Below are 13,632 nucleotides of genomic sequence, written 5' to 3'. Positions count from 1 at the left end.
CGATACATGCCCCGACCTAGTGAGCTGGATCTGCCGATACATGTCCGACCTAGTGAGCTGGATCTGCCGATACATGTCCGACCTAGTGAGCTGCATATGCCGATACATGACCGACCTAGTGAGCTGGATATGCCGATACATGTCCGACCTAGTGAGCTGGATCTGCCGATACATGTCCGACCTAGTGAGCTGGATCTGCCGATACATGTCCGACCTAGTGAGCTGCATATGCCGATACATGACCGACCTAGTGAGCTGGATATGCCGATACATGACCGACCTAGTGAGCTGGATCTGCCGATACATGTCCGACCTAGTGAGCTGGATCTGCCGATACATGTCCGACCTAGTGAGCTGCATATGCCGATACATGACCGACCTAGTGAGCTGGATATGCCGATACATGCCCCGACCTAGTGAGCTGGATATGCCGATACATGCCCCGACCTAGTGAGCTGGATATGCCGATACATGCCCCGACCTAGTGAGCTGGATATACCGACACATGCCCCAACCTAGTGAGCTGGATATGGCGATACATGCCCCGACCTAGTGAGCTGGATATGCCGATACATGCCCCGGCCTAGTGAGCTGGATATGCCGATACATGCCCCAACCTAGTGAGCTGGATATGCCGATACATGCCCCGACCTAGTGAGCTTGATATGGCGATACATTCCCCGACCTAGTGAGCTGGATATGCCGATACATGCCCCGACCTAGTGAGCTGGATATGCCGATACATGCCCCGGCCTAGTGAGCTGGATATGCCGATACATGCCCCAACCTAGTGAGCTGGATATGCCGATACATGCCCCGACCTAGTGAGCTTGATATGGCGATACATTCCCCGACCTAGTGAGCTGGATATGCCGATACATGCCCCGACCTAGTGAGCTGGATATGCCGATACATGCCCCGGCCTAGTGAGCTTGATATGCCGATACATGCCCCGACCTAGTGAGCTTGATATGGCGATACATGCCCCGACCTAGTGAGCTGGATATGCCGATACATGCCCCGGCCTAGTCAGCTGGATATGCCGATACATGCCCCAACCTAGTGAGCTGGATATGCCGATACATGCCCCGACCTAGTGAGCTTGATATGGCGATACATGCCCCGACCTAGTCAGCTGGATATGTCGATACATGCCCCGGCCTAGTGAGCTGGATATGCCGATACATGCCCCGACCTAGTCAGCTGGATATGCCGATACATGCCCCGACCTAGTGAGCTGGATATGCCGATACATGCCCCGACCTAGTGAGCTGGATATGTCGATACATGCCCCAACCTAGTGAGCTGGATATGCCGATACATGCCCCAACGTAGTGAGCTGGATATGCCGATACATGCCCCAACCTAGTGAGCTGGATATGCCGATACATGCCCCAACCTAGTGAGCTGCATATGCCGATACATGCCCCGACCTAGTGAACTGGATAAGCCGATACATGCCCCGACCTAGTAAGCTGGATATGCTGATACATGCCCCGACCTAGTCAGCTGGATATGCCGATACATGCCCCGAACCTATTGAGGTGGATATGCCGATACATGCCCCGACCTAGTCAGCTGGATATGCCGATACATGCCCCGACCTAGTCAGCTGGATATGCCGATACATGCCCCGACCTAGTCAGCTGGATATACCGACACATGCACCGACCTAGTCAGCTGGATATGCCGATACATGTCCCGACATAGTCAGCTGGATATACCGACACATGCACCGACATAGTCAGCTGGATATGCCGATACATGCCCCGACCTAGTCAGCTGGATATGCCGATACATGCCCCGACATAGTCAGCTGGATATGCCGATACATGCCCCGACCTAGTGAGCTGGATATACCGACACATGCACCGACATAGTCAGCTGGATATGCCGATACATGCCCCGACCTAGTGAGCTGGATATACCGACACATGCACCGACATAGTCAGCTGGATATGCCGATACATGCCCCGACATAGTGAGCTGGATATACCGACACATGCACCGACATAGTCAGCTGGATATGCCGATACATGTCACGACCTAGTCAGCTGGATATGCCGACACATGCCCCGACCTAGTGAGCTGGATGGTGAGGTTAGGTGACCGGTGTAGAATAGGTCTTAAGCAAACCTTGTCGAAAGAGGCGACTGTTGTGATTTTGTCAATCACTGGATTGTCTGGTCAACACCACCGTCATTCAGCTTGAATATTGTGCACCACACAAAGAGCTCAAGACACGCACCGGCCAGACATTGTACGTCCGCTTTGTATAACCGCGCGTGGAGGGACCCAGAACACTGAGTGAGTGGATGACTGGTGTGACCTATTTTAGCAGGCCCGCACGGCCATTGGTCTTTACACACACCCCTTTCCGTAACCTGCAAGAAAACTCGCCCCCCCCTATCGATGAATGTCATGTGCGAATATACGACAAACCAATCAGAATGCGCGGATGACTTCAAGTACTTCGGTCAAAGAATCCCTCAGGAAATTTTTTTGATTTGTCATATGTCTTGCATTACAAACTATAACCAAGATACAGTGAATATGTTCAAGCATACCGTATAATACTGTATGTTTTCAATAGCACCTGGAATATATACGACATTGGGGAATATATGTGAATCATCACGAAATGAGTTGACAATTCTTATAGCTATGCCCGTTTGCCAGTCGCAACAACGGCAACGAGAGGGACACGAGTCGCTATTCGGTTTGCTCCGGAATAACACGAATACATACTTACTAGAGTGGGAAATCGAGCCTGGTTCTTCCACTTTGCAGGTGCCCCGTCCTACACGTCACTCGTCTCACTGATCTGACATATTTGTCGCCACACACGGATCGTTCATGTTTCTAGGGCGTAACCAAAACATAGTTCACGACATCTCAACACCGATTAGTTTTGTATATTTTTCAACCAGCCCGGTAAGCATCTGTAACACAAACCCTGTGTATGTAGACACAGTATCATATACATGTGTTTTAAATCCAAACCCCCTCCGTGGTCTAGCGGTAGAGCGTCCGCCCGGAGAGCGGAAGGTCCGGGGTTCGATCCCCGGCCGCGTCATGCCAAAAGACGTTAAAAGATGGTACTTGTTGTTACCCTGTCTGGCGCTCGGCATTAAGGGGTTAAAGCAAGGACTGGTCGGCTCGGAGTCAGTATACTGTGTCTGAGTGGGGTATTCATGTTAAACTGCGGCATGGTATCTCAGTGGGCTAGCACTATAAATCGGCATCAGTCCGTTCTAGTACAAGCAGCCACACACACACACACACACGTGCATGCACGTCGCTATATAAGTGCAATAATCTTGGACGCGACGTTAAACCAATTTCATCTCACCTTTAAATCCAAGGAATACAGAAGCAGCTATAACTATTATTAGTTGTCAGCCGATCTCGAGGTGTATACGGTGTGAAGGCCCCGGGTACACGCGCTTCCACACAAGGAACACACTCCATATGCCCCGAGGGAGCGACCCGTGAAGATTCGGGGTAAAATAGGTCTTCAGCAACCCATGCTTGCCGTAAAAGGTGACTATGCTTATCGTAAGAGGCGACTAATGGGGTCGGGTGGTCAGGCTCGCTGACTTGGTTGATGCATGTCATCGTTCCCAATTGCGTGGATCGATGCTCATGATATTAATCACTGGATTGTCTGGTCCAGACTCGATTATTTACATATACATATAGCTGGAATGGAGTGCGGCGTTAAACAACAAACCAACAAACCGAGGGAGCGGTTCACAACACATTTATCTCACAGACATTCATCGATACGGACCTGGAATTTGTGTACGAAGTTTTTAGCCATTTTGACAGCTAGCTGACGACACAAACAACCCGAGTTACTTCCCTTTACTCAATGCTTTTCGATAAACATCGGTTCATTCTAGCTCAGCGATACTTATGCGAGCTAAGCAAGTTATCTAAGATGTTGTCCGATTGATTTCTCAGCGGGATACATGAGCGGTCTGCAAGGAAACTATTGTTCGCTCCTTAACCAATCAGAAGCTGATTTTTTTATGGTAGGTGAGATAAGGTTTCATGAACATACGTACATTTGCTTGTTAGTAAGTGAGTGAGATGAGTTTAACCGCGCTTTGAACAGTATTCCAGTTATATCACGGCGTGTCAGCTTGATGTGGGAGGATAGCCCGAAGTGATGCAGGTCTCAGACGTTTACCACTTCGTAGACATGGATGATAAGGCCATACCTGTCCAAGTCATGATAGGCGAACCCGTGAAGATTCGGGTACAACTGGTCTTCAGCAACCCATGCTTACCGTAAAAGGCGATATTGATTGTTGTAAGAGGCGACTAACGGGTTCGGGTGGTCACTGACTTGTTTGATGCACACATCGTATCCCAATTTCGTAGATCGATGCTCATGATGTCAATCACTGGATTGTCTGGACCAGACTAGATTATTCGAAGCCCGCCGTCATATCGCGGGATAGTTGCTAATAAACAAACAAACGAACACATGTTTGATCATGTTCAGCATTGACACCTATGTTGAAGACTGGTACACTTTCACAGAAACATTTTATTAGTTGTACATGTATGTGATTATTAAAGAAACAAACAAGTAAAAGGATAACAGTAATAACATGTTACAAGTCAAAATAGGGATTTGCGTCGGACAACATTTTGTCACGGAAGCGTCAAATTTAGAAATGACCTCCACATAACTGTCATAAAACGTTTCCAGTAAAAACATGAGCTCGGGCATTGGTTTAACAAATGGATTCTTATGTTGACCGCGGTACCCGTCAGGCGTCTATGGTCAGCGCAATACTTTTATCATTCTGTTTAAACTTAGTATTACAATAAGGGCGTATCCATTTCGTCAGGGCGAATCACACACCCGTGAAGATCCGGGGTAGAATAGGTCTTCAGCAACCCATGCTTACCGTAAAAGGCGATATTGCTTGTCGTGAGAAGCGACTAATGGGATCGGTGGTCAGGCTCGCTGACTTGTTTGATGCATGTCATCGTATTCCAATTGCGTGGATCGATGCTCATGATGTCAATCACTGTATTGCCTGGCCCAGACTTGATTATTTACAGACCGCCGTCATATAGCTGGAATATTGCCGAGTGCGGCGTTAAACAACAAACAAACAGGGCGAATCACACACTCTTTTAAATAAGGAATTGAGAAAAATGAAGACACTTTTATAACACTTGTTCTTGCACAGCTTATAGTCCAGGAGAGTTCAGGGCTTCGAGTCTGAGTCAAGTTCCCGAGCAATTACAGTACAGCTCACACTTGTTTTACAATATGTGTTCAAAGTCAAGTTGGTCCACGTGGAAATATATATCAATTTAATTCGACTCTGTGTTCAGTGTCTACATTTGGACAAAATGTAACCACACAATTTACCGGAATTGAGACACATTTACTTGAATGTCATGCCACTTAGGACATACACAATACAAACTATGTATACCACCACACCTACCAAACCTACTGAATAATTGTCATCAAACTGTCAATACATTAATGTACCACAGTCGAAATTTGTACAGTTGAGACGCTATTTCAACTGCGATCACTAACCGCAAAACTGTGCGTAGCGTGTGACACCCCTAATACGACTTGTTGTTGGGTGGTTGGTTTGTTGTTTTACGCCGCACTCAGCAATATTCCAGCTATATGACGGCGGTCTGTAAATAATCGAGTCTGGGCCAAACAATCCAGTGATTGATATCATGAGCATCGATCACCTTAAATCACTCAGTGGTGCAATCGGATTATGTTATATTTCTATTTATATACAGATATACAACTTCATACAATATAGGTATATGTTCCGTGGAGAGAGGACGTGTTTTTTGAGAGCTCTTACCTGCACACGCTAGATGGTTATGTAATGCCCAAGCCAAAGGGTAAAGGCAATAAACGCAAGAAGAGCGACAACAGCCCAACTTCTACGGAGGGTAATGTGAAAAAGAGATACGAAAAGGAGATTTTACCCGTGGACGCAATATACGATATGGCGATGAACCACGGTGCCTCTACACCTGGTCCACAATATGTGTATACTCAAGGATATGGCCAGTTCACTCTAACGCCAATAACCTCTTATACACCACAGGGACCGACAGCTCAAATGGTTAACTCTCCACCCTCCGTCCGTCCATCTTGGGGAGACGAGATATTTAGCCACTTCAGAGTTATGGAAGAGAGATTCGGCAAACTGGAGGCCAAATTGGAAGCAAACCTGACAAAACTGACCGCCAGGATGGTCAGTATTGAAGATGAAGTGAAAGTGCTCAGGGAAACCACCGGAAAAATGGAGGAGGCTGCAAGTTTTCAGGAGCAGCAATTCAGCGATGTAAATCAAAAGCTGAAAAAACAGATAGCTGACCTCAACAGTAAAGGTCCGAATCATCAGGTGGACGACCTCATGGAAATGGTGCTCGATGTACAGGCCAGGTCCATGCGTGATAACCTTGTGTTTGTTGGCCTTAAAGAAGAGAAGGTTGAGGATACTGAGACCCTGCTGAAGTCGTTTATCCACGAGAAGCTTTGAATTACAAAGGAAATAAAATTTGTGAGAGTTCACAGGATGGGTGCACCCCGCACTGACAGCAGATCAGCGAGACTGAGACCAATCGTGGCCAAATTCCAGCTCTACAAGGACAGGGAAACTGTGAGACAATCATCATATAAAAAACTAAAAGGGACGAGCTATTACATCAATGAACAGTTTCCAAAGGAGATAGAACAGCGACGGAAACTACTGCACCCAGTGCGTAGAACCGCCTATCATGCTGGTGACAGGACAGCGCTCACAGTTGATAAACTTTATATCAACAATCAGCTATATGTGCCTGGAAAACCTGTACACAACTCTAAGAGTGAGATACTCAGGAGACCGCACAGATTAGAAGAAATGATGAAAACTAGAGCTAAACCCAACCCTATGGATACAGCATAGGACAATAGAGAGCATGCTGGACATTGTAAATTTCATGTGTCTCACCGTTCCTTTAAATGTCTTTCTCTTAACGTATGTGGTCTTACTTCACGGCTGTCAAACTTTTGTAAGTATATCGACACATTTGATCTAATCTGTTTAACAGGGACTAAATTATGCGACTTAGATATCATTGACATACCAGGATTTACTGTATACAGTAATAACAGATGTAACAATGGTAGAAAACGAGTATCGGGTGGAATTGCAATAGCTTGTAAAAATTATCTGTCCAATTACACTAAAATCCTAGATAAATCAAATGACGTAGCTCTGTGGTGTCGCATCTCATCTGATTGTCTTACAGTTAATCAAGATGTAATAATTGGATGTGTGTATATACATGTACCTCCCGAGTCCAGCCGATACTCGTCTGTAGGACATTTTAATGAGTTAGAACGCGATTTGATTGATATGAATAATATTACCCCCCATATACTAGTTATGGGAGACTTTAATGCTAGAACTAAAACCCGATCGGATTATGTTGAACTTAATGACACTTTAATCAATGCTTATGACATAGACAGCGATATGGTTAGTGCAAAGTTCATTTACTCTGCGATAATGGTTTTGACGTTGATAGAAACTTTATGGACAACTGCATGAATTCATATGGATACAAGCTACTTGATATCTGTAGAAATGATAATTTGTTTATAGTTAACGGAAGGGTAGGTTTAGATAAAGGAATTGGGTCATTTACTTGTAAAGATTCGAATGTAGTCGACTACTGCTTGGCTACGGCTGATGTTTTCCCTTTTATAATGAATTTCACTTTAAAAGATTTCGACCCTGTCTTTTCAGATGTACATTGCCGTTAAGAAATCTGTTTACGTTTTGCGCCTAAGCTCACGCATGATGTAACCAACAGTTTACATGTACCGTATCGTAACCAAGGTTTGGACAACAAACGCCCGAGACAATGGGATCCCAGGTTGCGAAATGAATTTTGTTCTCAGTTGAATAACGACTTTATACAAACATTATGTAATAACATTGATGAGATAACACACGCCAACCTGAAAGAAGGTATTAATCATATGACACAGTTATTACGTGATGAAATCATGTTATCAGCGGGCAATACGTTCGGCTTTGCATCTAATCCAAGTAGAAAACAGCGAAATAAAGTTTCCAAACCTTGGTTCGATAGTAATTGTAGAGCTGCTCGTAAGCCATACCATAAACATGAACAACGTTATAGCCGAAACAAGATTGAATTCAACAAACAGCATTTTCTGAAAGCCGCTAAATCATACAGTAAATTACTCAGAAAATCACAACAAGCATACAAACAAAACTGTAGTGCAAAACCTAAAGATACAAAAAACAAAGACCCCAAAACCTTCTGGAAAATTTTGAAATCATTTAATCCTAAATCAAGTGAAAACGATATTAATATTGACAAATTGTTCGAACACTTTAAAAGTATGAATGATCATCCGACTGATGATTGTAATGATTTTAACCTTAGCGATATGCATGATAATGATTTACTAGATGATGCTATAACTGAACATGAAATACTGTCAGCTGTCAATAATCTTAAATCAAATAGAGCCTGCGGACTTGATGGAATTGTAAATGAATATATTAAAAGTACAATTCACATGTTAATGCCAGTTTATGTTAGACTCTTTAATGTTATATTTGATCATGGAGTTATCTAAGATTCTTGGCTTCTCGGCTGTATCAAGCCAATCTATAAGAACAAAGGGAACCCGAGCGAGCTTGAGAATTACCGGGGCATCTCACAAGTAAGCTGCTTGGGTAAGCTATTCACCTCTGTAATAAACAATAGGCTACAAGCTTTTTCAGACACCATTGGTTTAATTGGTGAATCGCAAGCAGGCTTCAGAAAGAACCACTGCACATTAGATCATATCTATGTACTAAAATCGCTAATTGATATCTACCAAGCATCCGCCAAAAGGATATTTTGTGCATTTATTGATTTCAGTAAAGCTTTTGATACTGTTTGGAGAAATGGACTTGGGTTTAAAATGATTGAAAGTAATGTTACTGGAAGGTGTTTCAGATTGATATACAATATGTACCAAAATATCAAGTCATGCGTTAAGTATAATAATGATATTACCCCATTTTTCAATGTAACATAGGCGTCCGTCAAGGAGAAAGCTTGTCACCTTTCTTATTTGCACTATACATAAATGATCTAGAATCATATTTGTTTGAAAATAATATAAAGGGCTTGGATTTTGTAAATGGCTATACAGAAAACGAGATTGGTGTTTATTTGAAACTTTTTTCACTTTTGTATGCGGACGATACAGTTCTGTTGTCAGAAACTGCCGTAGATTTGCAGAATGCCTTGGACGTATTTGGAGATTATTGTAACACATGGAAACTCAACGTTAACCTGAATAAAACAAAGATAATAATATTTTCAAAGGGATATGTCAGGAAACACTTTGAATTTACATTACAAGGATCAAAGATAGAAATAGTGAAAGAATATGTCTACCTAGGGGTTCTATTTTCAGGGAATGGGAGATTTTGTAAAGCACTTAAGGCACTTAGTGATCAGGCCAGTCGGGTAATGCTCTCTGTTTTCAAATTTATAAGGCAACTAGATGTCCCATCAGACTGTCAACTGAAATTGTTTGATCAATTAGTTCTCCCTATACTATTATATGGATGCGAAATCTGGGGGTTTGAAAAGCTTAATATATTGGAAAAGGTTCATCTGAAATACTGTAAATATATATTAAAAAATTAAGCAGTCAACCCCAGATTATATGGTATATGGTGAGCTCGGCAGATACCCTATAATAATTAACATCAAAGTAAGAATCATTTCGTTCTGGTGTAAAATCCTACTTTCCCCAAAACCGCTACCACAAATCATGTACTCAATAATGCAATCCCTGTCATCTAAATCTGAAAAGGTACAATTTCCTCTATTGAATATGATAAAACAAATCCTGCAAGAAACTGGACTGCATTACTTGTGGATATCACAAGCTGTACCAGATGTCCAGTGAGTCAAACAACAAGTGAAAATAGTATTAACAGATTAGTATAAACAATCTTGGCAAGCTTATATTCAAAATTCCTCTAAGGCAGATTATTATAAACTATTCAAAAGCGAACCCACTTTAGAACCATATCTTTTAATTCTCCCACAAAATCTACGCATTTGGCTAACGCGTTTTAGAACAACAAATCACAAGTTGCCGATAGAAATAGGAAGATGGCACGGAATACCACGTATAAACAGATATTGTACTCTATGTAATGCCGCTGTTGGCGACGAATTTCATTTTTTATTTAGGTGTAATGAATTACTCAACCTTAGAACAACCCTTTTACCAGGCTACTTTTGTAAGTATCCTACTGTGCATAAATACAACTACTTAATGAATTGTGGTTTCAAACCTCTTCTTACAAAGTTATGTAAATATATAAAGAATGGACTCGCACTGCTACATTGAGTGATCTACATGCCACTACATATCAAGATAGTACCTCAATATGTAATTATTTACGCAGGTATGTATGCAAATATGATGTATATAGTGTATGCAAATATGAATGTATATATTGTATAAAGTATGTATATATAATGCATATTATATTTTAACTCCAAATTGGTTGTATTGTGCTACATTCGTTGTACAATGGTATTATACTTCGTCATGTGTGTTCTCTGTGCCACTATTGTGTGTTTTTGAGAATAAACTCTGTTCTGTTCTGTTCTGTGAGCCAGTGGCCTGATACTTCAAGAATGAAACACTGGACAGCATAATTTACTTAGCCTGGAAATTGACCGCTTAATTGGTCTAGATTATAGAGCGCTTGCCCGGAGAGTGGAAGGTGGGCGGTTCGATCCCCGGTCGCGTCATACCAAAAGACCTCAAAAGATGATACTTGTTGTTACCCTGCCAGGTGCTCGGCATTAGAGATAAAACAAGGACTGGTCGGTTTATGGTCAGTATATTGTATCACAGTGGGGGTATCCACGTTCAACTACGCATGTTCTTTATAGTAGGCTAGCACTATAAAGTCGACATTCGTCCGGACAAGTACAGACCCCGGCCCGGACTAGGTTAAAACAAGAATTGCAGTTAGATCCACTAGCTGTCATAAATCTCCTAAAGCCAAGTGATGCAATAGCGACGGCCAGACTAACTCTATTTCTGAGAGATGGACAGCTACTCGACCGTATATAAACAGAGTAGTCAAGGATAAAAATGAAATTATATCAATATACGAAAATAGAAATCTTATCAATACAAAAACAGAAATAATGTGAATACCAAACTCACAATAGATATGTGTACCCTACTCACACACATGAGTCCCAAAGAGGGACAGGTCGGCCGAAATTGCTTAGGCAGAAGGCGACCTCTTAAACACAACGACAAGTACAAGCAGCCACAAACACACACACACACACACACACACACACGCACGCACGCACGCACACACGCACGCACGCACGCACACACACACACACACACGCTCGCGCGCACGCACACACACACACACACACGTGTGCATGCTCGTCGCTATATATGTGAAATAAGCTTTAACGCGACGTTAAACCCCATTTCACCTCACCTTACCCTACTTACCGCCATGTACTTAATTGCAGGGTAGTATAATGACTGTAATCTTCCAGTGCTCAGATTTAATGATAACTATATCCGAATGAGCGACACATTATCTGAAGAAGCCCTGGGGTCATCAGATCACGGTGAGGCTATTTCTGCACTTTGCCGTTACGCCACTTAGTCGTTGCACTTTGAGATAACATGGCTATGCTTTACATCTGTAACATATCATCTCTGGGGGTCTTATCACAGTTTATCAGATCACCTCATCATCAGATTCCCACTTTAGACTGTGAGTTAGTGAGTGAAATGAATTTGATTTTAAACGTTAATATTTCAGCCATATAACGAAGTGAATATCACTTTTATATTTCATATATACTAATTCATAAATAATGAAATGCATAACACTGTTATAAAATGAATACAATATATAAGCCATTATGCGCATGCTTAAATCCTTATTATATTCATGATATATAGGAAACTTTAGGCGTTCCCTTATTTCGCTTCACCAGAATATCAATAACAATTATTTTTAAAGGGTTCTTATCATCCTATTGCTTCAGCAATGTTCCTTCTTCTATATAAAGAACTCATACGGTATCAAATGTCAGTAAAAAGCCTTTTAAGAATGTTTCAGCAAACCTTTAAACCAAACCGAACAAATACACTACCGGGCAAAAGAAAATATACACTTGATATTTGACGCCAAAATTACAAACGTTATCAAAACGCTGGTAGCTTGGAAACAGTCACCGAAACACTGCAACTTTAGGTCCAAAACACAGCTACTACAGCCGTATCAAATACATCACCATCGAATAACCATTTTCATCTCAGCCACCATCAATAATGGGTGTGGGAGGTGCTCAATCGACGGCCCAAATTATTCCAGAGCGACTTGGACCTAGGTTGAGATCACTCCAGAGCGACTTGGGCCAAGGTTGAGATCACCCCACAGCGACTTGGACCTAGGTTGAGATCACTACAGAGCGACCTGGACATAGGTTGAGATCACTCCAGAGCGACTTGGACCTAGGTTGAGATCACCCCACAGCGACTTGGACCTAGGTTGAGATCACTCCAGAGCGACTTGGACCTAGGTTGAGATCACTCCAGAGCGACTTGGACCTAGGTTGAGATCACTCCAAATGCTATTCTAAATATTTTAGTGTTACATTTAATAATTATTGCTTTCTGCTTTCTCCAGAAACTGTATAAGAGGGAATGACTTGATAGTTTATTGGATAATGACAGCGAACAATGTCTGTTCAGAAAGTGTGTATCTTTCAAGGTCTAAGTAAAAGCACCTATAGTATATCCGTGTCTTGTTCTATCCATATACTAGTATTACCATAGCCATGTGAATAAAGCTGACGTTTAACAGATGATGCCCAGTTATATAAGGTGTTGAAGATCTTCTTCAGTTGAAAACAAAATACAGTGAAAGGGGGATGAGCTCGGGATGGTGACTACTGACAGTACCGGGTAATGGGGAAACATGACAGGACACTGTTGATTGTACACTTGTATATGTTATGTAAAAACATACATACAGATTTCTTATATAATGAAATGCAAAACATATATTGTGTTCTCGAAAAGAAGTTCCAAAAGATATATAATTTATGTGTATTGTATATGGATGTACACAGTTGTATCTTATTCTTTTCATGCGACGAAGTTTGACATAAACCTGATATGATAATTATGATTAGATAAAAAAAACTAAAGTGGAAGACTAGTGTCTGTTAACTTATTATTAGAGAGACCTTACACTGTTTAGGATACATTTAAGATGCATCCTATGTAGCCTTTTAGATTTGACACGAATGATATCAGATGCTACTTTAAAATTAGTATATACAGATCGTGTCATGGACAACTACCGACTGTCTATAAATAATAGTGTATGTCGACAATCACCTACTACCCTTTCAGGTAAGAAGAAGGCCACATAACCATCTTAAAGCTTCAGAGCTGTAGTGAGTGAGTATGTTTTTACGCCGCTTTTAGCAATATTCCAGCAATACCACGGCGGGGGACACCAG

At 42.2% G+C, this 13,632-nt stretch overlaps 1 protein-coding gene across 1 annotated transcript; it reads left to right on the top strand.

Moving 5' to 3' along the window:
* The first annotated feature begins 6 nt into the window (after positions 1-6).
* Positions 7-417, top strand: LOC125374753 (early nodulin-75-like). Its single transcript, XM_048386162.1, has one exon. It carries the CDS (start codon positions 7-9, stop codon positions 415-417), a length of 411 nt encoding a protein of 136 aa, XP_048242119.1.
* The last annotated feature ends 13,215 nt before the right edge of the window (positions 418-13,632 follow it).

Source organism: Haliotis rufescens, unplaced genomic scaffold (genome assembly GCF_023055435.1).
Source record: "Haliotis rufescens isolate VD_foot unplaced genomic scaffold, xgHalRufe1.0.p SCAF_10, whole genome shotgun sequence".
Taxonomy (NCBI): domain Eukaryota; kingdom Metazoa; phylum Mollusca; class Gastropoda; order Lepetellida; family Haliotidae; genus Haliotis; species Haliotis rufescens.
The sequence above is the reverse complement of the archived record's forward strand: the minus strand, read 5'-3'. Positions and strand labels throughout refer to the sequence as shown.

Excerpts from the sequence above, each read along its gene's own strand:
- LOC125374753 (XM_048386162.1), top strand. The coding sequence starts at position 7 with ATGCCCCGACCTAGTGAGCTGGATCTGCCGATACATGTCCGACCTAGT.